Source organism: Atractosteus spatula, chromosome 2 (assembly GCF_055471065.1).
Source record: "Atractosteus spatula isolate fAtrSpa1 chromosome 2, fAtrSpa1.hap1, whole genome shotgun sequence".
NCBI lineage: Eukaryota > Metazoa > Chordata > Actinopteri > Semionotiformes > Lepisosteidae > Atractosteus > Atractosteus spatula.
In genome coordinates, this window is record NC_142707.1 from 72,367,809 (window position 1) to 72,393,547 (window position 25,739).

At 46.7% G+C, this 25,739-nt stretch overlaps 1 protein-coding gene across 1 annotated transcript in view; it reads left to right on the forward strand.

Annotated features, from left to right (window-relative positions):
* Window positions 1-25,739, forward strand: part of rev3l (REV3 like, DNA directed polymerase zeta catalytic subunit) — a 100,114-nt gene that overhangs the window by 65,489 nt on the left and 8,886 nt on the right. The window contains exons 13-29 of the mRNA XM_088905423.1: window positions 433-4,612; window positions 5,855-6,765; window positions 7,002-7,090; window positions 8,440-8,565; window positions 9,744-9,936; window positions 11,843-11,954; window positions 12,482-12,597; window positions 14,617-14,735; window positions 15,358-15,476; window positions 16,516-16,657; window positions 17,115-17,359; window positions 18,979-19,087; window positions 20,566-20,772; window positions 20,873-20,982; window positions 21,593-21,707; window positions 22,585-22,722; window positions 23,311-23,501. Of these exons, the coding sequence (XP_088761549.1) occupies window positions 433-4,612; window positions 5,855-6,765; window positions 7,002-7,090; window positions 8,440-8,565; window positions 9,744-9,936; window positions 11,843-11,954; window positions 12,482-12,597; window positions 14,617-14,735; window positions 15,358-15,476; window positions 16,516-16,657; window positions 17,115-17,359; window positions 18,979-19,087; window positions 20,566-20,772; window positions 20,873-20,982; window positions 21,593-21,707; window positions 22,585-22,722; window positions 23,311-23,501 (7,222 nt within the window). The remainder of the gene's footprint in view (window positions 1-432; window positions 4,613-5,854; window positions 6,766-7,001; window positions 7,091-8,439; window positions 8,566-9,743; window positions 9,937-11,842; window positions 11,955-12,481; window positions 12,598-14,616; window positions 14,736-15,357; window positions 15,477-16,515; window positions 16,658-17,114; window positions 17,360-18,978; window positions 19,088-20,565; window positions 20,773-20,872; window positions 20,983-21,592; window positions 21,708-22,584; window positions 22,723-23,310; window positions 23,502-25,739) is intronic.

Sequence of the window (25,739 nt, forward strand, 5' to 3'; positions counted from 1 at the left end):
TGAGGTGTTTATAGTTTAGAAAATTTCACAAATACAAAAGAATAGTCTATTAAAAGAGACAGAACTGCACTGTAAAGCACTGTGGTTATTATGGGGCTGTAGAGAGACCACTTTAAGAGACCAGAAATAGTCTTGAGCAATGTAATACCATGATGTGAAACTTCACATGAAATAAAAGAAGTCACCTCAAGATTACAGGGAGTAACAAGTGTAAGAAACAAAGATAAAGTATTGAAATGTTAAGATGGAGAGAATTTCTAAGAAATTGTGTTTTTAGTACCTAACTGTTTTTTCTGGCATTGTCTTACATGTTAATGAAGCAGAGATTAAAAAGAAAAAAAAATTGTCAGGCATTGTCAAATATTCTGTAAAACATACAGCATTTTCTTTTGTTTTAGGAAATAATAGTATTTTTGGGGGCATTTTTTTCAGATACGTCATTAAATGACAAAGGCTCCAGGACACATTCATCTTTGACTGCCACTGACAAGATTCTTGGAAAGAGGAACCCGTTTCCGAATGAAACTGTCACCCTAGAACCTCCTTCCTCAGCTAAAATCCTGCTGGAGTGCAAACATCCAGAGCATCACCAGGCCCTGTCCCTAGATGCAGAAGAATCAAAAGAGAAGCACTTTGTTTCGAAAAGCTCCGCCATCCTGGAAAATAAAACTGACTCACCGGTGTACAAGATAAACAAGGAAAGCACGTATAACATCAAATATCCCGTTCCCTGCTCAAACAACTCAAACAAAAATGAAATCTTCCAGATAGACGCTGATAAAATTGATATACCTTCCATCTTCACCTATGAAAAGAAGAGCATGACCCTTAACAAACCTGACCCAGAGGGCATCCCGTTTGAAAATGGCAAGAACAGGAAGAAATATATGAGCATTAAAAGTTCGGAAAAGGGTCATATCCCAGTGCTTCAGAATCACCGGAAATTTGCCCTCTGCTACTCCGAATTGAGGAGCACTCCTGCCAAAGCCGAACATGATATCAGTCCAAATAGTGCTTTACTTAAAAAGGTCAATCCAATCCCAAACCCGGCAGACGGAGATGGTCCTGTGGCTCCACAGGAGGGAGAAATAGGCAAAGCTAGCAGGGAGGTCGACATGGGGGAGCTGAAGATTAGGTATGAAGACTATCAAGAAAACAAGACTGAGACGACAATCATGACTCAGCAGGAGGCTCACTACAAGTTTTTCCCCAGTGTAATCCTCTCTAACTGCCTCAATAGGCCATCTATCAAGTGTCTTACCAAGCCAGGCGCTGGCAGACTTGACCAAGACGACCGCCGATCGAGGCTAAAGTTAGGCAAAAAGAAAGTTGGTGTGTCTTGTCAGAAGTCCAGGGTTCACGCTGTCGAAAGCCCAGGAGCCGATGGTCAGGATGCAGCCGCCTTCACGTCGTCGAAGGCCGCTTGCCGAAAGAGTGGGGAGGTGGAGGGGACGTCGGAGAACAGCCCTGCGGATCCCGTGAGGGCCGTTCCTAGCGTCGCGGGCTGTGCAGAATCCTTGAGCGAAGAAAACAGGCTCGCCCTGTCGAATTTCCCAGAGTGTCACGCACAGCTAGTACCTGCCAAGCCCTTGGGTTTACCTGGCAGCAAGTACACCCTGAGGGCAAAACGGAAGGTGAGCTATGAGAGTGAGGACGGGGAACCGTCCAGTACAAGTAGCAATCAACCAGTCAAGTCTGCTTTTGCCCCGAGAGACAGTCTGAAGGACAGTTGTGTTCTCAGTTGTCATGAATACAAATATCAGAAGCGGCGAAAAATGTCCAAGAGAGAGCCCCCGATTATCATCAAGTATATCATCATTAACAGATTTAAAGGGCAGAAGAACATGCTTGTTAAGATGGCCAAAGTGAGCGCCGAGGAGGATCAGGTTGTACTGACCCCCGAAAGACTACAGCAGTATGAAAAGCTGGCTCCGCTCAAGAATTTCTGGCCCAGGGTTCCAGAGTCCACCGCGGTGAAGTATCCCATTTATCCAGCGAAGCCAAAAAGGTCACAGAAAAGGAAAGCCAAGATTAATTCGGCGTCCAAGAAAAAAGTCGCCATTTCCCCAAAAGCCAGAGGTGGACAAATTAGGACGATAAGAAGGACTAAGTCTGCTAAGAAACGTCTGGCCTTGGCTACACTCCCCCCGCCCCTGCCCATCTATAATGAAGAGACCAATGACTTTTCCACAGAGTATGTCGATGTCATGTCCAAGTTAGGGTATCTGTCGGATAGAGTGCCGAGCCCTACAGACGCCTCCCCGCCTCGGTGCTGGTCACCCAGCGATCCACACACAGAGTCCACTTCCACAGAGCTGCCGTTCGGCCCTTTCCCCTTGCGTGAACCAGCGTCCGGCTCTTCGTGTCCGAAGCCTGGGGAGGAGTTGTCGGGAAGAGGGGTTCGCAGGGGTCGCCTCGGCAGACCCAGGAAGGTGGCTTCCTCCAGCCCGAAAAGGAGACGGGGTAAGGGTCCCCGGAAGGAGTCAGAAGACGAATCTGGCAGAAAGGAAATGCCGAAAAGGAAAACGGGCGCGGGAGTTCAGAGGAGGCGGAAGAAGAAGTCCGACGTAACGCCTGATAGGAGCCAAGAGGAAGGCACGACCAAAATAAAAAAAATCAGAAAGCCTCGCAAAAAGAAGCAGTCTGAAGAAAATAGCGACCCCCCCTCCAGTGGAGGTTGCAATAGTTCCCAAGTTCTCTTTCCTGGAGAAGATCTCTCTCTCAAGGAATGTTCAGCTGCCGATCTCCCTGCCTCACAGCTACCAATGTCGGACAAAGGAAGTGGAGATCTGTCTAGTGCACCAAGCGCTGCAAATTCGACAAATCAGTCTTTATTACCGGAAAATGAACAGAAGTCTGAGGCCTCTAAATGTTCCGATTCCGAAATGAGTCAAGTTGTTTGTGATAAGTCTGGTCCAATGAGAGTACAGCCCTCCCAAAACCAAATTGTTCACTTGTGTGGTAACAATGAGCCTACCCAGGCTTCGGCAGGTTCACAGTCTGGTTCACAGATTGTTTTGGGAGGATCGCTAGTACCTGATCTGGTCAGTTCTCAGAGCAGTTGCCCTCTGTCTTTTGAGCAGACCAGCGGGACAAGCCTTCCCTGTTCTCCTCCCGTGGTTATTTGTAATAGAACCAACTCGGACACCCCTTGTCAAAATGTTTTCCTGGCTTCACAGCAAGCACCCCTCACAGTGACGCCAGCTGAATTCAAGGCAGAAGTGCCTTTTCCCCTGCTTTTGAGCTCTGAAGACTGCAGAAGCTCCACGCAGTCTTCTGATGGCAGGACCCCAGCAAAACCAAAAAGACGTCCTTACAAAAAGAAAGAAAAGGGAGAAGGTCTTGGAGTAGCTCAGTTCACCCCTATTAAAATAAAATCGAAGTCCAAGTCTAGTTCTGGAGATGCTGATGGAGTGGCCAGCCACTGTCCACTGCAGTCCAACTACAAGAATGGAGAAGGGTGGCCTACAGTTGCCGAGGCACCCTCGGGCATTGCTGTTTTGAAGGAGCTCCTTCAGAAGAGGCAACAGAAGGTGCTGGAAGGGACAGCCTCTGAATGTGCTCCCGGTGCAACAGAGCCTGGCAGCTGTCCCCCCAACCCTGTCGGTAAGCCCACTAAGGCGAAAAGAGCTCCCTCATCAACTCCCAGAAAACCCAGGAAGCCCAAGCCTCAAGCCCCTAAGGAGAAGAAGCCGAGGAGCAGGAAAGGCAAGAACGCAAAAACACAGGAACCTGTTCAGCCTGATCCTCCCGTGTCAGACGGCAGCCCCATCTTTCATTCTGACCCTGGTTTCGAGAGCTGCTACTCCTTCGAGGACAGCTTATCCCCGGAACTCCCGCACAACTACAACTTTGACATCAACGCCATAGGTCAGACGGAGTTTTGCGGCCTCTACATGGGCAGCCAGTTTGTGCTGGCCGACAAGAATCTCCCCCAGAAGTTCCTCAGCGATGTGGTCCAGGATCCTGTCCCTGCCCCTCCTGTGGCTGTGGAGAACGTGTCCGACAGGGTACCTGGCTCTGGGGAGGAGCTCCAGCCCAGCTCCGAATGGCATAAGGCTCACCCGAATAGCCCCGACCTCTTCGATAAGTCGTCTTCGGAAAACAAAGAAGGCCTTGCCACGCAGCTGGCTGCATCTTTACTGGATTCTGACAGTGGGAGGGAGCTGGCAGCCGCAAGGGTTACGAGAAACAAGGAAAGTACGGCTTCCCTCAGCAAAGTAAATGGTATCAGCCACCTTCAGCCTTGTAAAAGAGGCTTCCTTGATGAAGGAAGATACGCATTATGTTCTTTTGACCCGTTTCTGCCACTGCCGTTAAATTCCACATCTTTTGTGGATCTCCTGGGTTCCCCGACCGGCGATTTCATGGAAGGAAATGATGTCTTGACAACGACGCCGAGCAGCTCCCCGAGGTCAGTCAGCTCGCTGTCGCAGCTGAAAAATGGCAGCCACCCACTTCGGGGTACAGGGGGAGCTCACATCCTAAAGCCCCTTATGTCACCCCCAAACCGAGATGAGATTGTGTCCACCTTGCTGGATCTAGATCTGTCAGAGGCTACTTACCAAGAGCCTTTCTGCAGCAACCCTTCTGACGCTCCAGGAAAGCCAAGGTAAACTGTGTTCTTAACTAACGTTTTGATTTTTCTTTCCTTTAACTTTGTTTTAATCCTGTGATTTGTTTCCGCCATTTAGAACTTAAGTTCAAATGTGTTTGCATTGTTTTTGTTTTCAAAATGGGAAACGCATTTGCCGTTTCCCCTGTCAGTTTGAGCATGAAGCTAGGAAATTTAGAAATTTAGTCCGTATTTTCCTTCGGTAATTGATAAGAAAAATTTGCTAGATTCAAAATTAAAGAATGTCAAAATCTGGATCAGTAAACCATCATTTTGTCCCCAATTGTAAAAAATATACCATGAATTTACCTCGGTGATTGGTATAGTTAGAGGCACCTCAGATCTCTGTTCTCTGGCAAGGCTTTGACTAATGACCAATAGATCATACGCACCGGGATCAACAAACATTTGTTAATGACACTTAACAAAAACAACGCACAACACAATGTACAATATACAAGTTACTGTATTTTACCACGTGTTTCAGAGGCCTACATCTTGACAAACCAGAAAAACCCCGACTGCTAACCCGGGATTTTAAGAAATCCTCTATAACGCCTAAACAGGCCAACGAGGGTCAAACCTGCCTTCTCAATAAAGCCGAGTGCAATCTGGGGTTTAGTCTCTCTTCCTGCAAATCCAGGTTCTCCAAAGCGAAAGGCACATGTTCTTCCTATTCTGAAAAGGGCTCTTGCTAGGAGAGAACATTTTTCACCAAGGGATTCTTCACAAGGAAATCAGTTTCCTAAAACTGAATGGCAAACTCTCCTGTCAAACAAGGTTCCGATACTTAACTGGAATCTTGGTCTTGAAGGTGGTTTCGAACAAGGTCCTCGCACCTGGCGCACAGGTCCTCCTCTCCTGCCTTCCTGTAGTTGCTCTCTCCTTCTTTCTGCATGTCTCTGTAGCTTTTCTGTCTTTTATTTATGTGTTCCTGGACTTCTGATGACTGTTAACGATTTACCAAGAACTTAGAGTAAACCAGACGATTCCTTTTGAGCAATGCGTCTGCCAGCACCTCATCTCCCAACAGCACATCTTCTGTTGTTTTTAATCACTTTGAACCCCCGGAAAACTATGTTTTGACTCTAGATGTTGATGATTGTCTCTGTATCCCGAGACGCCTCAATAGCTATAGCAATATCGCGGTGCTGAAGTGTTAACAGTTTGTTGATTGCATTTGATGATTTGTGATAACTGTAGGAAGTTTTTTTTTGGAAAATTAATTCATTTCCTTAGGGAAGTTGGTGGGCGCATGCTGACGGTGGAGACCAGACTCGCCAAGGAGTTGGCAGAGTTTGATGGGGATTTTTCCTCGGAAGGACTGCAGCTTTGGAAGACCGCGTTCGCCATGATGACTCGGCCCGGATCCCCCACGGCGCACGGGGCGGGAACTCTGGAAAGCGCCCGGAGCCGGCCAGACAACAGCCCTGCGTCTGCGAACAGTCGGAAGGTGGTCGTTGTCCCCTGCAAGAATGCGCCCAGTCGGGACAGGGTGCAGCTCTGGCTCCAGGCGAAGAGGGAGTTTGAGCAGTGTCAGAGGGAAAAGAAGGAGACAGCGGGCACTGGAAGAGGTGATGCGCACGAGGAAGACGAAAAGGACACGGCAAAGAGGAGCTCGGCGGCTCCCGCAGACAAACTGAACGACGATGAGTCCCACAAGACTGCAGCTTCACAGGAGGCAGGGGCGAAAGGAGCTGAGCGGTCCTCCCAGCCCTTACCGGCAGGGTCCTCGGAGAGCCAAAGACGCCAGGCCGTGGCTGTCGTTGTCGAGCAGGGAGAGGAAGAAGAGGATTACTATAAAAGCTACAGCTCTCCCGATTCCCCGGTCCTGCCACCCTGGCAGCAAGCCGCCTCTCCCTGCTCTTCCCAGGCCGGATTGGAGGAGGGAGAGGAGAAAAGAACTGAACTGGCGTCTCCCAGGCTTCCCGAACCTGACGACCTGCTGCTTCTCCCAGCCTGCCCTTCTCCCGAGTGCAGGCATGAGAAAGACACCCTGTGCCCCTCCCCCCTGTGCCCCTCCCCCTTGTCTCACCCCGCTAAGGCTGCTGGGAATTGTAGTTTTATCCAGCTCCACAGCACTCCAGTCAGTAAGAGGAGGAGAAGCGGGGAGGTTTCTGAACTAATTGGCACTTCTCCCATCGCTTCAGGTATGGCTTTGGTTTCTCTTATGTCACCTCCGAGTAACTCTTGTGCTGTCGCTTAAAAACATACTTAGCTTTCTCAGATGAAATTTCAGACCTTTAATCTGTGTAATCAGCCGTTTAACCTGGTGACTGTAAATGTTAAATTGTCATAGAAATTAGTAGGACTGCTTTTTACACGTAAAAGAAAATGGTCTTTTCTCATGAAGTGTAAGGGTTGTTTTTGCCTGGGCTTCTTCTAGATGTGGAACCGAAATCTCAGAAGCTGGGCCAGAGAAGAAGCAGACATGCTGACGCACTAAGGAGAGTGCTCTTAACCACACAAATGAAGGTAATTTGATAGATGGAATATGTGTGTTTTTTAATTTTATTTTATTAATTTATTTGGTAATAATGTTTTTGACTATTTTCTTTCTCCCTGTTGTACTTGCAGGTACCATTTTGCTGTAAAAAAGGTTAACTGTACTACAGAAAGAACGAAACTCTTTTAGAATTAAGCATTTGCCAAAGATTAGTTTAGTGTCAGTGAAAGTAAACTGAAATGTTTTAATTTTCCTAATCTTTTTTTTATAATCTTAACAATTGCTTTACCTACAACAGAAATTTCATTTGACAGAATGGGTCTCTGTGAACCATATTTAATGATACGAATATTCCAAAATGATTGTTAAAGATTTAATTAGAAATGTCAAGGCAAATAACACCCCATTGTGGTTGGATGTTTTTTTTAATTACAAATACAGCATGGTAAAAGGCTACCAAACAGCCCTGGATTCATGGTATATCCCCAAACCATAACTCAAAAACTTCAACTTCAGTTGCTGTCCAGTTACTACTGGTTAGCAACTGGTTGATAAGTGTGAACAGTAAGTTTGTATGTAAACTGACATAGTTCCGAATCTAATAAACCAAGTCTGTTTGAACTGAAACTAGTGTGAACATGGACTGATAAATATGATTTTTAATTCTCTTTAGGCATTAGTAATAGAACCGTCTTTCGGATGAGATGAACCAAGGTCCAGATTCTCAGTGGTCATTAAAGATCCTTGGGCATTTCCCAATAAGAGTAGGGAATTATCCCGGAATGTCCAGGCTAAATTACCCCCCTCAGCCTTTACCGTGGCCTCCAAATTGTCCCCATGTATGATCGGCTTACACTGGCCCTGCGATGGACTGGCGTCTTGTCCAGGGTGTACCCTGCCTTGCGCTCGTTGCTTGCTGGGTAGATTCCAGCGTCCTGCGACAGTGTATGGTATAAAGCGGTTTGGCAAATGACATGACATTAGTAATAGAAACTAAACCAGTCCAGGGTGTCCTTGTTTGTCAGGTGCATGTTTAGAGGTCCAACAGCTGTTTAATATAAAATTGAACCCATCAGAATAATTAACATTTACTTAGATTGAAGCAAAATCAGGCACTTGAAACAGAACATTGATCATTTTTTATTCCTTTTTTATTCAGTGCTTTGTTTTACAGGATGTCCTTTTTGTGCTGAATTGCACAGCATCACAGGAGTTTGTATCTTTGTGCAAAACTGTTTTTTTATCTATCCCAAAGAGAGGGGGGGTCAAACCATGCATTCTAAATTGGCCGAAGCGGTTTCTCATTTAGTCGTTTTTTTTCCTTTTTTATCGGCTGTGATTTTGTCTCTGTGAAAACCTGCTTCATTTCCGTTCGCAGAATCAGTTTGCCGCTTTGAATGTTCCAAAGAAAGACAACTCCCAGATTGAAGGTCCGTCCCTCAACAACTCGTATGGCTTTAAAGTCAGCATGCAGAACCTGCAGGAGGCCAAAGCACTGCATGAGGTAACACCTGTCCGATTGGGAACGTTTCAGCAGCAAGATTCCAGATGTCATTCTTCGGGTGCTTGAAAAGCTTCATGGAACTTAATGTGACGCCATCGCAGGAGTCTTGAGCGTCCAGCTGCCAGCTATCAAGGATAAATTAAAGATGGCCAGAAGTGAAATAGTCTGACCTTGCAGTTAGTCATCAGGAAAGGCACATCATTGCAAACCCAGCCCTATTGTGATTACAAGTCTTCAGAAAAGCTCAACGTGTTCCCAGTCTCTCAAGCAGGCTGTGTATGCGCTGTATGATGATACCACCCAGGAAAGAAGAATCTGTGGGTGGTCTGCTTTGCTAAGGCAAACCTGTTAGATCACGCTGTGTACTGTAGTTTATCCTCTCGGAGATTCGCACTGATAGACAGGAGCATTTCAAGCATTTCATAGCTGAATATATGGGTCTTTTTCCTAGAGGGTTTGACCTTGTTGGGTGCTATGAAATGTGAATATTAGCATTTTTGTGCATTTTTGGAGACAATCTTAACAGATTACCGTTTCTCACGGAGCTATTTTACATTGGACCATTAGTTTCCAGCTCGCCTCCTTGGAGAGCTTTCAGGAGTATTGATCCGGGTCTGTCTTGCATTCTTGTGCTTATAGAACACTAGACAGCCTCTTAAGCCTCACACACTCTTGTTAATTATTCTCTGAATCATTGAACCGTTTTTTGTTAGCTTTGCCTAAACTGCATCCAGGATCGTGACTGTACTGCACACCGTTTGTGGATGAGCTCGGGGAAACACTGTTCGACATGTCAGTTTAAGGAGGGTTTGAAATTTTGTCAATGAACAAGTCTGATAGAAACCAGGGGATTCATGTTTAATACTTCTTGTTTAATTTTGTACTTTATTTATAACACTTGTCTGTGTATTGTGTGTATGTATAATTTGGTCTTTGTTTTTAAAAAGGTATGTGTAAATATTTAGTCTTGGGGGGGAAAAGCTTTTTATCTAGACTTGAACCTAATTTCTGTTTTTTTTTAAATACTATGTAACTATCCCACAAAATTGAAATAGTCTCTCTTGTAAAAACAACTAATAAGATGATAGACTGCTAAAACAGGTTGTCTAGAAGGCAGAAAATATAACTGGAGATCTGTCTTTACTGCGCTGTAGACTTAATCTCCGTTTTGCTTGCAGGTGCAGTATTTGACATTAATGAGCCTGGAGCTGCATGCTCGGACCAGGCGGGACTTGGAGCCTGACCCGGAGTTTGATCCGATATGTGCCTTATTTTACTGCATCACCTCTGATGCACTTCTGCCTGGTACAGACAAGACTGAGCTCACAGGCGCTATAGTGGTGGACAAAGACTACAGCAGCTGTGGACCAGGTGACCTGCCTTCATTTAAAGCTTTTTCACCACGCAGACAGCATCAAGTTGACAGTCCTTTTTAATTGCTGTTCAAGGTATCTTAATTCTGAGATCCCTTGTATAAGTGTGTTTTTCACAGTCCTCCTACCTGTTTCGCACTAGTTCTACTGAAGACTGAGTTCGAGAAAAGTTTTAACAAAGTGAGGTTCTTATTTGTATAGGAATATCTCGGCTTGAAACACTGTGTTTGTAAAGACCCTTACACCTGCAACAAAGCTAAGAATTACAGGCACGACATGATCTAATGAATTTGTATGTAAAATTCCAATCTGTGTATATACCGTATGCTATTATTGTACATTATTAAAAAAAGAGAAAAAGAGAACTGATTAAACAAAATCCATTCTCAGAGTGAACGTAGTGTTTCACAGCACGTACCTAAATTGAAGAAAGGCAGTGCTTAGAGGCGTGCCTCTGTCTTTGATCTGTTATCCACAGAATTAAAGGTTTTTCCTGTTCTTCCCTAACATTTCCTCTCTGCTTAGTTATAGTAGGTGATTATAGTGGTATACTAGAGTAGTTTAATAGGTGATTTCATGGAGGCCGATGCCTCTTAGCGTGTTCCACTAGCCAGTCTCTGTCGTTCCACAATTTCACAACGTGTTCAGCGTGAATAACGCCAGCCCGAGTTCAGCGCAGTCTTTGGTTCTTCCGATACCTGTTTCACATGTCCGTTTGTGTTTCAAGCGCAGTCGCTTTACCCCGCTCTCTCCCTGCGCCAGTGTCGCTTTTCATAGCATATTTGCGCGTACTGCCCGTACGAAAAATAAACTCAAAAAAATAAACTCCGTGAGCTCCACACACACAGCCGGTTAAAGCACAGGACGAGGGTCTTTTCACTTCTTAGCTACTCTACTCCAGAATATGTCGTGTTAAGTTACGTACACTACATAAACGATTACATGCGACTCGTGTATATTTTTCTTAATGTGGTTGCTGTGTTCTTGTATACGTACTGTAGGTCATGTACTACGTGACTACCTGTAGCTCAAGACTTCTTTGCACCTCCAAAGAGCGGACCATAACTATCGAATTGTTTTTGTTGAATTTTATTTTAAATACAAAAATGACCTTGTTTTCTGAGATTCAGTGAATTATAAGTATAGTTATAACTAAATAATAGTATAATAATAAACTCTATAGAGCACCATTCATACAAATAGAAGAATATCACATTGTTTTTTTCCGTGCTATTATGATTACAGTACAGGATGATGTTTAAGTTTTTTTTTTTAATTGACATACTTTTCCAGTCCATACCGCGATCAGCTGTATGATGCGTTTGGTCCAGTTTCACGGCAGGGCGTGAGTAAATCTGGAGGGCACAGGTTGTTTCATGGCAAGCTACTCGTTTTGATTTTTTCCCAAGAGGATACTGAAGATGGGCGTTATGATGGCGCAGGGGTCAGCATTGCTGCTTCGTAGCACTGGGGCCCCGAGTTCAGTTCCCACGCTGCTGTCTGTGTTTGTGTGGGTTTGCCTTGTGCGCTCCAGTCTCCTCTCGCACTCCAAAGACTGATAAATGAATTGGCTTTTGGGAAAACTGGTCCTGGTGTGAGTGTGCGCACGTATCTTGTGTGTGTGTGTGTCTCTGTCCGTGTGTGCCCTGTGTTGGACTGGTGTCCGATCCAGGGTGTACCCTGCCTTGCAGCCGTTGCTTGCTGGGATGGGCTCCAGGCCACCACGACCCTAAATTGGATAAGCCGTTATTGAAAGTGATGTGATGATGATGATGATGATACATTCATACTTATCAGATTGAAATATTCTTTTTTTATAAATCCTGTTACAAAACGTCTGCCTTTCGGGACAAAAGTAAGTATGTTCACGTGGAGTTTTGACTGAACGAAGTCTGTGTTTGCAGGTTCCGGGAGCACAGCACCCCTACTGGTCAGATCAGGGATTACAGGTCTGCAGGTCACTTACACTACTGACGAGAAAGAACTCTTTCAAGCAGTGATTGAAACAATCCGAAGGTATTCTTAAAACTGTCTTACCTATGTGCTGGTGAAGGAATATATTTGATTCCTGGACCTGTTTAAGTCTTATGATCGGTCTCTGACGATCCATGATTTTGCAGCCACGGGCGAGGAAATAATAGACCTAGTGAAATGAAAATTCAGGATGGTCTAGCTCTCGTCTTACAGAAGAATAGCTGCCAGCTGAGGTTCTGGTTGTAACGTTTCTCTTTCTAATTTGAAAGGAAAGAACAGCTATTGTTTGATTACAGTAATTAAATGATTGCAATCAGAAATGTTGAGCCGCCGCAATGCAAATTCTATGTTTGATCTGTTGAAAGTGTTCACATATGTAGCTAAGACTACAGTAAGCTAAGTCCTTTGTTGTCTTGTGTTACTTAGCAATGGTTAAAGGAGTCAGTCCTCCATTTTTAGATTAATCTCCACATTAAATACCTGAATTCTTAGTGCCCGGATACAGTAAATTATTAATATACAGTAAATGCACTTGAGGCTGTTCGCTCATCAAATCTCTTGCCTAGCAGATACGACCCTGACATCCTCTTGGGTTACGAGGTTCAGATGCGCTCCTGGGGTTACCTCCTGCAGCGGGCCTCTGCGCTGGGCGTGGACTTGTGCCAGCAGCTGTCTCGCGTACCAGGTGGGGCTGGGATGAGTTTCACAGGCCTGGATTGAGGAGAGGAGCAGAGCGGACCAGGCCGGCAGTGGCTTGGTGGGGAGTGAAGCCGCTTCACGGGACAATATTATTAACATCTGGGTCTTTACTCCTGGGGAAGTTGGCGAATCAGGCCATGTAGAGATCCGGGGAAAAAAAAAAGAAATCTACAGTCTTGACTGGGTCCTCGAACACAGAAAACACGTTTTAACTCAGTTCCTTTCATAATGCTTCACAGGTCAAGCAAAGCAAGGAAGAAAAATAAATTATAGACACTGCTTATTAAGCAGTCTAGCTTGCAGTACGGTAGTAGGTTCCCACACAGGTCTGCTCCCCAGCACACATTCCTCACACTGCTTATAGCCACTGCCACACCTGTTGCACGTTAGCGCACAGCACAGACCTCGTTGATTTGCACAGAGCAATTCCCCGATTACTGAATGCCACCAATCGAGTAGCTCATTGAGTTAAACAATTGTCAATTGTAAAAAAAAACACTCCTCTGCCTTTTCACACGATAGAACTTACTTTCTGGATGGGTCATTTAAATCGCTTTGTGCAAGATCGCATAACATTCACTATAAACGGAAATGACTGCTTAAGGAATGTACAGATGTACATTCTGTCTCCAGTGACGCAGAGCTTTATTTAAAAGACTTCTTACTGGGGATCTGAAACGCGTTACGACTTTTCACCTTATAAAAGAATGCTTGTGCTCAGCCACAACCGCTGTTCCACAACAGCTCCTGCATGTTATGGAGGATCTTCCTGAACCCCGCTGTGATATTTTTCATTTATGGAGCTGACCAATAAGTATTGGGAACTGATTGCCCAAAGGGAAACTTACGAGTGCCAGTTCCCGCAATCCTAGTCTCATGTGCTTTGTGATCCAAAGTGAGCCACTGAGCCAATAACATTTTTACGTTGCCAGAAATCAGCTTGTGGTTTCTGGACCTCATACAAAAAAAACAACTTGTAACCAGTGAACGATGCTTGCTTTAAGAGTTTCAGCTAGTTTCCTTATGTGTCAGAGCATGCTGAATATTACCTTGAACATCTGGTAGTTTAATTCACCTTGTTGGCCTGAGGTGATGGAATGAGTCCTGTGGTTTTCACCCCAACAGCATCATGCTGATGGCTGGATTTTTGGCACTTTGATTAGCTCTGCATGTGGCTTGTCGGGAGTAACCGAAGGCTTGTAACACACTGTTACAAGATGTTGCTCTTTTCCTCTGCTCCCCCACCTGTTATGTCTGGAGGATTATTCTGTCATTACAGCACCAGGGCTGACTGAAATACTGTTAACAGTTGAGTTATGATGAAGATGAACAACAGACAGATGGTACTGTCATCCAAGTTTAAACATGCAATCTCAGTTGTGGTGGGCTGTAAAACTTTCGTTTTTTTGTTCCTGCTGTTTGTTCTGAAGGGGTTTGTACCTATGTCTTTGTACTACCTACTTCTTAAGTAGTTAGTTACAGTTACTCAGCTTTTCTTTCCCGCTGCCTTAATTCTGCACTGTAAGGTTAAGTTGTCAAGAGCTGTGCTTCGCATCTTACCTGATAGTGACCCAGGCAGTCAATAAATTGAGAAGGTCAGTCACGTTAGACACTGAGGGCTACTTTCACACAGCCAGTGCAACACATATCATCAATAAAGTTAATTTAGGTATGCTCGTTTAGGACTGAGGCTGATTAGGGTACGTGAAAGAAGCTTGGACACAGCCTTAAGCCTCCACAAATTGAAGTGTTTATAAATATATGTGTAATCTGTGATTACATCACGACATTTTCATATTGGTAAAAAAATACAATGTATAAACTTTTAAGTTCTTAATGTACTTGAATAAATTGCTTTTGCTCAATCCTTTAACCTTTTGAGCAAGCGGACAGTATTTTTCAGGCCTCGGCATCATCAGCACCAAATCTTGTACTCCCTATTGTGATTCTGACTTTCATCGGTGAGATTTCCGCACCAGTAATTTAGCTTGTTTGTTCTTTGTAGGCGACGCAAAAGAGAATCGTTTTTCTGCAGAGAGTGATGAGTATGGAGCCGACACCATGACCGAGATCAACATCATCGGACGCATTACTCTCAATGTCTGGAGAATGATGAAGACTGAGGTACAGGAAAAAATACCTCAGTAGCAGAAAACAACCACGTAGAATTTTCTAAACAATGTTAGATGCAACACAAGTCCTGTTCTGCCCTGAAAGGGGTAGCTGTACAGATGACATCCTTACAAACACCTTTTGTGTACGAACAATGGTATCTTGATAACTTTGAAACATCATGTTATAATATCTATTATTTCACTTGACTGCTTTTTTCTTAGGTTTGTAGGAAGCATTTATCACAAAACACAGTGCGCAGGCCTTGAAAAATGACTTTTATCTTTTTAGAAACAAGTTCAGCATGATGGCGTTTTTCATATTAACCATATTAAGTTGGCAATTGTTAAACTGATTCAATACGATTTGTCTTTGTTGCCATTTCAAACGAAGTGGATTGGAATTGGCCCCATTGCAGCTCAGATAAAAACAACATAAACGACAAAACCCATGTTACTCTTTTATTCAGTCAGTCAAAGATCTGTTCCACTTCTGTTCATATTCACCCCCCATATAATACGTGCAACATCCAGGACCTACATACTGAGGTGCCTCTAGCTCAGTGCTGCCTGAACAGCGGTCTTTGTGAAGCAGTGGTAAAGTCGCAGTGCGCTGTGTGGTTGTGTTTCCTCAGGTGACTCTGAACAACTACAGCTTTGAAAACGTGGCGTTCCACGTGCTCCACCAGCGGTTTCCTCTCTTTTCTCCTCGCACCCTCTCGGAATGGTTTGACCACCGGACGCACCTGTACAGGTGAGGGCGCTGTCCGAGTGGCAGGCGCTCGCCCTCTCCGATCCTCCGATTCTTATTTCTCTTCATGTAAACCCCCACCCTGCAGGGGGAGGAAACACGGGAGCCAGGGCAGAGCGAAACCGACCCGTGTACTTCTTCCAGGGACGTGCATTGGAAGAAGTACATGGGTCGGTGATGGGCGTTTGCCCCCCCCCCCCCCCCAAAAAAAATGGTAAAGAGAAAGAAAAAAGAGGGAGGAGCCTATTCAACAAGAAATGTGAAACGTCGCATCCCCCGCGCAACTTTATCAATAGCGATGGGGCGCAGACAAGCTTCTAGAAAGAAGATATTGTGAAAATATCCTAAACAGACCCAAGAAAAAGAAATGGCAGGCTATAATCCGACTTCTAAAAAACACGCTCGTCGATCGTTGATATTGTTAACTCTCATCAGATACATACGCGAGTAATATAACTTCTGGGGATTGGTTCCTAATGTCTAACCCGTCACAAGTACCACAGATTTCCAAACCCCATTTATTTGGCTGTTTTGGGGCACTATTACCCGTTATGTACATAACATAGGACCCGTGAATCAACTTGATGAGCGTAAGAGCTCATTCCTCGTCAGCTGCCTCGCAAACAGAAGACCAGCAGTGTTAATATTAAGCGGATGCAAACAAAATCGGATCCGTTCGCGGATCTGTGAGCAAGACGCAAAATTTGTCGGCTTTTGCCAGGACATTTTTTTGCTCCTTGATACAAAACATCTCGATGTGGATTCGCATTCCGACTTCTTCCCTGGTCTCCTTGTAGTAATGTTGGATTCTGTGTGTTATTGCAAAGAGCTTGGCTCCTGCTCGTGTGCTTGCACGCGGCTTCGCTCCTGGGTCAGTCGAGGGCTGCGTGTTTTAAATGGCGTTAGCGAAAGTCACGGGTGGGATCTGCCTTCTGGCCGGGAGACGCGTGTCACAGGACGCTGGGGGGAGCGAAGGGGTGCTGGAAGGGGCGCCCCCCCCCCGCTCCCTCCTCCTCCGCTGAGTAGCTGAGTCTCCTTTCAGGTGGAAGGTGGTGGATCACTACGTCGGCCGGGCCCGCGGGACCCTGCAGCTGCTGGAGCAGCAAGACCTGATTGGCAGAACCAGCGAGCTGGCCAGGCTGTTCGGCATCCAGTTCTTCCACGTGCTGACCCGCGGCTCCCAGGTCAGGCCCCCGCTGCCCCTCGGTGGTCTGGGGCAGCGCGCCATGCCGTCGTTAAGCAGCCGGCGGCGGCATCATTAAAAACCACATTGACGCAACTAGAAAAGTATCAGGCCCGCGGTGGTCCGTGATTTGGGGTTGTTGGAATTTTTCTTTTGAGAATGCTAACCAGATGTCCCCCGGCTCCTGACTCAGTTGGCAGCGCTGGCGTTGATGACCTACCAACAGGAATCGGGCTCTTCCTTTTTCTCGCCTGATGACGCGTGGATGTTTTTGCCGACTCGCAGTTAGGACCCGGCCGGTTAAAGCCGTATATGGTGACAAATGCTGATGTGCTCACAAAACAACAGCTCAGTTCTCGGTGTGAAAGAAAGGGGAACTGTCGGTAGGAAAGCTGAGGGATTCAGCCTTGTCAGGGGAACCAGACTGAAGTCTGTCTCGGGCCTCGCTTGTCTTGCAGTACCGGGTGGAGTCCATGATGCTCCGGATTGCCAAGCCCATGAACTACATCGCGGTCACCCCCAGCACACAGCAGAGGGCCCAGATGAGGGCGCCTCAGTGCATCCCCCTGGTGATGGAGCCTGAATCGCGCTTCTACAGCAACTCAGTGCTGGTCCTGGACTTCCAGTCCCTCTACCCCTCCATCATCATCGCCTACAACTACTGCTTCTCCACCTGCCTCGGCCACGTTGAGAACCTGGGCACGTAAGGAAACTTCCTCCGGCTCTGGCTTCCTGTCCGCACGTGGGCCGTTCGCCTGCAAACTTTTAAAGAGAATTCGTTTGATTTTAAATCCAGTTCAGAAGCATAGTTATAGTTGAGTGTTATAAATGCAAATCTTATACATGAAGCATCAAAGAAAACCTTTCGCCTACTGTAGTCCTGCATCAAATTCACCAAGATGTGATCTAGAAATTGACGGTCTTTTTTGTGACGGGTGCTCTGGTATCTCACTGAGCTGACGCGGCTGTCCTGTGAAAGTCGCAGGGTTGTTGTACTTTTGGCAGCTTTCAGAAGCAGCACGAGCTGTGTATCTGTGACGCACGCTTTGGACTGGTTTGCAGATGCTGTCCTGTTGGATTCTAGCCCATTGTTGCTGCAGAGACCGGACAGGCAGGTGCCTGTTCACTGGTCTCTGAGCTCCTCCCAAAAAATATCGTCAAGCCTTCTCATCTGTCAAGAAAACGTCTGTCACATGGGCAGCTGGAAATGTGCAGGAATCTTGTACAGTAAAACGAGCCTGCATGAAGGGCAGCCTGTGAGGTCCCACTACTTGATCAAAGCAGTGCCGTTGTCAGGCTGTCACCAGTCATTACTGATGGAGTGTAGAGAAGTTAAGACACTTTCACACACTGCGTAAGACCCTGAGGTGTCATCTTGGCCTTCAGCTGCTGACCACTGAATGAGTGGATGTTGTGGTGTTTATCCGCAAGCTGCTGAGCCAAGCTTCTGATGCAGTGGAGCTGACAGTACGAAAGTGATCGCTAAAAGACGGAGTGCGATGATGTGTCGGTTTCGACAAGGTGCTATAAGTGATGGTCTCCCAGACCGCGGCCTGTTATCGACGGACTGTCTGACTTCAGTTCCTGCCAGTGCGCCGACATCGCCTAACATGCCGAAGGCATGAAAGTTTTGTTCTCTGGCTAAGTGGGACAGGGCGATTCCTTTCTGTAGCTTTCTTTATTGATTTTCACCTGGCTTGACATTTAACACGTTCCAGCTCCTGTAGCAGGCAGCTCTCGCACTAATGAGGTGGGCTGGTGCTAAAGTCCCTCAAGTGCATCGCAGGCAGTCATGAGTGGTTAATTGCACTCAAATTTTTAACCATCATCTGTATACATGTTCTAAGACTCTACACACCCCTTCCTCCTCGTGCGCAGTTTTGTATGCTCGTGGTATCAGGCTAAGCCTGGCCTCGAAGCTATTCAGACTGTCTCTGAGACACTGTCAGAAATTTGTACACTCTCGTCTCCAGCTTCCCAGCATCCCACATCTCTTCCCCATCTCTTGTAGTTCTTCACTGCCTTTTGTTGGAATCTTGGCAGTAAAACTCTTTTACCCATGTCAACACCTAAAGCAGGAAAAATATTTCTGTATTGAGTTGCACAGCGTATCATGATGCTCATGATGTAGAGGAGAGTTTTTTCCAAGTGTGCACGTTTTTTGTTATCCGTAGAAACATCAGGCTCATCAGTTTTGATTCTACCGAGTCTTAAGTAAATTTCAAGGAGATGCTTTTTCCGTTTTTGTGTTCATGCTTGCTTTTAAGATGTGGTGCAATGAAAAAAAGTGATGAGCTCCCCCCTCTTTCTGATGTGTTTCAGGCATGATGAGTTCAGATTTGGCTGCACGTCTCTGCGAGTTCCTCCAGACCTGCTGTACCTCCTTCGGAACGACATTACAGTGTCACCCAATGGGGTGGCCTTTGTGAAGGTGATTAGAGAAATAACACTAGGGCGCACCTATGTGGGTAGCTTTGGAAATCTGAGGAGATGGGGTAACTTTCAGTAAGCGTGCATAGGTTACGATAACCTACAACAACTAGAGAAACAGAATAGAAAACCATTTGGAAGCAGTTCTGGTGGAAGATGGTTCTCTATAGTTTTGTATCGTCTTTTGTTTTGAAAAACCGGTAGTGGGAAGATATAAAATGTGTTCTCTGTTTCCCAATTAAGAGTCTGAGACATGAATGCCACATCCATTTGTAGCTGACATTTTGTTTTTCTGGTGTTCAGCTTCACTCATGTACAACTCCTGTCATTCTGTCAGGAGATAACATTGCCTTCCTGTTTTATTCTCTAATTCCACAGAACTTGCCTCTCAAATGAATAGAGTCAATAAAGCAGTGGCTCGCAGTCCTGGTCCTGCAGGACTAATTAATGTCTGTAACTGATCTGCTTGCATGTTTAGGCTTTTTTTTCTGCCTTTAGTCCTAGATTTTAAAAATACCCTGAAGTATCTGATTTATAGCAAAATGAATAGCATACAGAACTTCATGCATTCTCTTATCAACTTGAAAATAAAGACTTGGAGTTTCTGATTACAGAGCTCTGAACTGGTAACCAGTTTAAGACACAGGTGGGAATGTCAACATATCGGACTATCCCATTTATGATGAGTGGGTGTTTTTTTCCTAATAAATACGATTCTTGAATACTCTAATAGCCTGCAGTTAAATAGGTCAGGTGGAGAAAAAAACAAGGCACACGGAGTCCCCCCAACACCAGGACTGGAATCCAATTTTCCTAATAATTCCTTACACTTATACAGCACTTTTCTGGACACTCCACTCAAAGCTCTTTACTCCCCTCCACCACCACCAGTGTGCAGCCCCACCTGGATGATGCACCAGAACGCTCACCACACACCAGCTCTCAGTGGGGAGGAGAGCAGCGTGATGAAGCCAGTTCAGAGATGGGGATTATTAGGAGGCCATGTATATTAAGTATATTAAGTGTAAGCAATTATTATTATTAAAGACCAGGGGGAAATTTGGCCGGGACACAGGGGTGACACCCCTACTCTTTTCGAGAAACATCCTTGGATTTTTAATGACCACAGAGAGTCAGGACCTTTGTTTTGCGTCTCACCCAAAGGATGACGCCTGTTTACAGTGTAGTGTCCCCGTCACTATACTGGGGCAGTAGAACCCACACTGACCGCAGGGTGAGCGCCCCAGCAAGGACAGTTGTCCAGGGTAGGGTTGTCATGGAGACCTGCCATTTTGTGGGGTTTTCAGTGTCGAAGCAAGTGGTGTATGGAGAGAGCTGTACCCGTCATGCGGGTAGTGCTCAGGGACTGCTGTTTGGAGCAGAATGGAAAACCATGCGTACCCCAGCAGGCCTTTCCACTTGTTCTCGACTGGATGCTGACGCTGTTTTTTCCCCTCGCGCGCGCTCTGTAACGTCAAGGCCTCGGTGAGGAAGGGGGTGCTGCCGAGCATGCTGGAGGAGATCCTGAGGACGCGGATCATGGTGAAGCAGTCGATGAAGGCCTACAAGCACGACAAAGCCATCACCCGCATGCTGGATGCCCGCCAGCTGGGGCTCAAGCTGATTGCCAACGTCACCTACGGCTACACTGCTGCTAACTTCTCTGGGAGAATGCCGAGCGTGGAGGTGAGTCACGGGGGCACCTCTGGGCGCGCTCGCACGTTTCTGTCATGCCCGACGCGAGAAGTGGGCGACCTGGCGTCTCTCCTTTTTCTTCCACGTCTAGGTGGGCGACAGCATCGTGCACAAGGCCAGGGAGACCCTGGAGAGAGCCATCAAGCTGGTGAACGACACTAAGAAGTGGGGGGCCCAGGTGGTGTACGGCGATACGGACAGGTGAGAGCGGACCTTGCACATGCAGTCTGCGGGACCAGTCTGCCCAGTGAGGGGTCGTGATCTACACCAGCAGCAGCCCCATCGGTTGTCCAGCTACACACAAAACCTCCCCCCTCGGCCTTCCATCCGTGATTTCCCATCTAAAGAAACCGGCAGCTTTCCCGTCTAAAGACGTGTGCTTGTATACTATAGTTTTGGGTTTAAGCTCTTCTGATCCCCTTGCGCCGTTTTCATTTTGCCACGGCTTTAGGTTAGATGGATAGATAAGACTTTATTGATCCCGAAGGGAAATTGATGTGTTACAGCAGCCCAGCCCAAGACAAGCAAAAAAAAACAGACATCAGAATAGACGAAAAATTAAAATACATACAGCAATACAAAATAAATAGAAATAAATACATAGGTGTGTGCAAAATATGCTCATAGTAACTGTAAAAACAATAAAATATGTGCAAAATGTGCATAGGTATATACAGATTGTGTGTCCAAAAAAAATGTAATAAAAGGTTAAAGTTATGCAATCCGAATGGCACTTTTGTACTAAGATCCTTCACCGCTCTGTTCCCCTGTGGAGAACCTGTTGCCCTCATCCGTGGTCTTCTTCCTCCAGCATGTTCGTGCTGTTGAAAGGAGCTACCAAAGAGCAGGCGTTCAAGATCGGGAACGAGATTGCCGAGGCTGTGACCGCGACCAACCCCAAGCCAGTCAAGCTGAAGTTTGAGAAGGTACCAGAGCCCATAGCCTGCACACTACAGCAGGAAACTGTTGCCAGTAAAAGTAACCAGGTGCTTCCTCACAGGCCTCAGTTTACAGGTTATGAGCACTTGAAGACTCAGTGAATGATGAACAGTACAGATTTAGGTGGTCTATAGAGTCTTAAACCTTAAATAAGTTTAAGATTTTGAAAACCTGTTGGAGTCTGGTTTGGTGCTTTTATTCCTGAGGAGTTCCGTAAGAAAAGCAACGATTTCGCTCATCCTTGAAGTCAGTTTTATTTGACAGCCGAAGAAGGCTTCACGATGACATCGGTAGAGGAATAGGAGGTGGATCGAAAGTCTAGTCCTGGAACAGATCGCTGTGAAGAGACTGAATGCCACACACAGCCGAAACGTTGTATCTTTTCATTTCCTTTCAGCGTTGAACGGACCTTCACCTGTTCCTTTGTAGGCCACGCATGCTGATGCAGCTCCCTACTTAAACTTCTAAATCCCACTTCTGCTGTGCCCCACTAGGCCTTCCACTAAATCTTTTTTCTAGATCTCTTCGTCTGTCCTTCTCCCCCTCCTCCCCGGGCTCCTCGCCTCCTTCCCTCTCTCCGTCTCTCCACAACGATCTGTCCCAAGACCAGACTTTCTGACCTCCTCCTATTCCTCCACCGATGTCATCACCGGACCAGAGGAGGGCTCCACAGCCAAACCTCTCTTCTCTTTCCAGCAGGGAATAAACCTTTTCCCATTCCTTTGCGGCCCACGCCTGCTGGCGCAGCTCCGTGCTTGACCGGTTTTATTTTGCCCAGGGAAAAGGAAGTTCGAGAGTGCTGAAAGTGCAGCTGAGCCCAGCTCTGTGAAACTGTGGGTTGATGTCTGCGCTTGTCCTGTTCAGGTGTATTTGCCATGTGTGCTGCAAACGAAGAAGAGGTATGTGGGCTACATGTACGAAAGCCTGGACCAGAAGGATCCGGCCTTTGACGCCAAGGGCATCGAGACGGTGCGCAGAGATGGCTGTCCTGCCGTGTCCAAGGTAACGGTATTGCGACGGATTAGAAACCGTTTCGGTCCACCCTGTGAAAGCTGGCGATCGCCTGCAGAAGCAGAAGTATGTCAGTTTAAAAAAAAAAAACACCTCCCATTCATGTAAATCTGAATGGGGGGCACAGCTTTGAGAAGGGTGATCCATTCACTGAGTGCGCTGCTAAAGCGTGCTGGGTGCTTCCGAGTATAAGATAAGATCACTTTATTGGCCAAATACAATTTCCTGCATTAGGAATTTGTCTTCTCTCAGACCCCAGCTTGCTCTCCATGAGACACACAGACAGGGAGAGAAGCCTGGGGTCAGAGCGCAGGGTCAGCCATTTATACAGCACCCCTGGAGCAGTTGGGGTTAAGGGCCTTGCTCAGGGGCCCAAGGGAGTAGGATTCCTCTGCCAGCCGCAGGATTTGAACCAGCAGCCTTCCAGCCACAGGCGCAGATCCTTAGCCTCAGTGCCACCGCTCCGCCTGGTAACTTGGGCTCGCAGCTAAATGCAGTTGAGAAGAGACCTCTTGTTGGGAAGCGCTGTTCCCTGCCAGTACACGTCTGCCTCCATGGCTCTTGCTTGCTGCCCCCCAGATACTGGAGCGCTCCATCCGGCTGCTGTTCGACACGCGCGACGTGAGCCAGGTGAAGCAGTACGTGCAGAGGCAGTGCGTGAAGATCCTGGAGGGGAAGGCCAGCATGCAGGACCTGACCTTCGCCAAGGAGTACCGGGGCAGCAGCTCGTACCGGCCTGGCGCCTGCGTCCCCGCCCTGGAGCTCACCAGGTACGGCCGGCTGCGTGTTGCCAAGGGTTTGAGTGGCAGCTGCTTGTCATTGGTGTCCCGAAGCGATGGGCTTTCTTCACATAGGATGTTGGTAAAGATATCAAATTACGCAGGCAGTGCAGGCGCATCTAAAAATAAATGTTTCAGGCCATTTATTCCTTTCTGGATTTCTATATGCAGTCAGTTCTTCTCACGCGGTCTTAGCCGGGGGCTGAGCTGAGATGTTCACAAGGCATTGATGTTGGGGCGGGTTTGTACAGGATCTTCTTGCCCCCAGAATCTCTCTGTGAAGTCTGCTCACCTCCTCATCTGCAGGCAGGACCGCCATCTTGTATTTACTTGGGCGTTGCTAAGCAACACTGCCTTTGGGGGGGGAAATGGAATATCATCTGAGAAGTGCAATTCAGACCAAACTGAAGAGAATAGATGGACCAAACAAATGTCATTTGTGACGCATGCAGATGAATGAAATGTGTGCAATCGTTTGTAACCTTACTATTAACTTGATTCCATGTGGCACATTTCTCGCAGAAAAGAGTTGGGGCCTGCCTCTTGAGTCCACTTGGGAGACAGGCTCATAGACTTGTGAATAGCTCAGGTGGGACTGCCATGACACCAGTTACATCATTAATTATTCGATGGACAGTGGGGATTTATCACATGGAGTCTGCTGCTTGTGTCTCTCATTAAGGTAAAGTTAAGGTGGAGGAAGTAGCTTCATCAGGCTGTTTTCTTCAGGTTTTATTGGGTCTGTAAAGAGCACCTCCTAGACTGTCCAATTTGGAGTGTGTTTCAAGAGCAAAGATCCCAAGTCACAATTCCACCTGCAGGGATCTTCAGCATATAGAGAAAGTGTCCCGAATGTCATGAGGCTGTTGTTCAATAGATCAGTGAGTGTAGGGGGAAGCCTTTGGACTTGCGCCTGACAGGTTGTGGGTTCAAGACTCTGCTGCAGGCACACCTGTTGTGCCTTGGGGGAGGTGCTGTGCCCCAGTAGCTACAGTCCGCCCAGTTGTGTCTGTGGGGACCAGCATAGCTGGGGGTTGTCTGGTTTCATTCTCTCATCTGCTTAGCGCCATGAAAACCAGGAATAAGACCAGACTCGACGAGCTGTGGCGGCTCAGATAAGCACATCACAAGTGCGTTGTCTCACACGCATTGTCCACTGTGTCCACTGGGACGATGGCTGTTAAACCTGGTTATCGAACAGCACGATTGATTAAACGTAAGGGCTGAAGCACCTTTAGGTAAAATGGTACGTCGCATCAAACAGTTTGGACGCACAGCAGTCGTTAGCTGATGGTTGGCGTAACAGTAGTAAAGGGTCTTTTTTGTTGGGTTTATATTTGCACCCAGTTAGTTTTCTTAGTTTTCTTGCCTCAGTTTCTCCTCACTTCCCAAAGTCATAGGGGTTTGGATATTAGTGTCTGTAAACTGGCCCTGTGGTGGACTGGTATCTCATCTTACGTTGCATCTGCACCTTGCATGTGCAAAGTTTTGGGGATACTGTGACCCCTATTACGACTGTTCGTCTGTCTGGTGATGGGTGCATGGGTTTGCAGCAGGACAATGACCAGTATGTTGGTGTGGTCCCCAGAGATTAGACTTCCTGTTGCCATCTGCCCCCGTCTGGCTTCTTTTATTAAACCCCCTCATCAATCTTCTTTGTGTTCATGGCCGAGCCGTGGAAGTATCCGCTATTAGGAAGAAGCTGAAAGAGTATCATTCTTACAGCGGAGCTAAAATAGTCAGTCTGCTGGAACACGTATAAGAAAGGCCATCATAGCTGACAAAAACTGAACTGATGGTGGCGAGTTCGCGAATCGCTGTGATAGTTACAGACCTGCGTGCCCAGACTGCAGCTATTCACCAAGTGATCTTGATACTGGGCTTGGACTCCAGTGAACAAGGAGAACACAGAGGGCTGCTGAAGTGGAAGGTTAATGAGGTGGAGAACCTCCGCTCGTTGTACGGCTGTGCGGTACAGAGACGGCCCTTGCCAGACCTCCAGCAGCTCTCGTCCGCTCTTGTTAACCGCGGAGTCGTGGCTGGAGCTCTGCGAGATGACGGGTGTGTGTACAGAGGAGGTCGCCCACATTTATAGGGATTCCCCTGGCACTGCAAGAGGCAAATCTCTGGGGGGGGAAAACTGTGGAGAATTTCTGCACTGTAATGAGGAGTTCTGTGGAGGGGCTATAGACTGCAGGGGTTTCAAAATCGCTTCGTTTTCAGCATTTG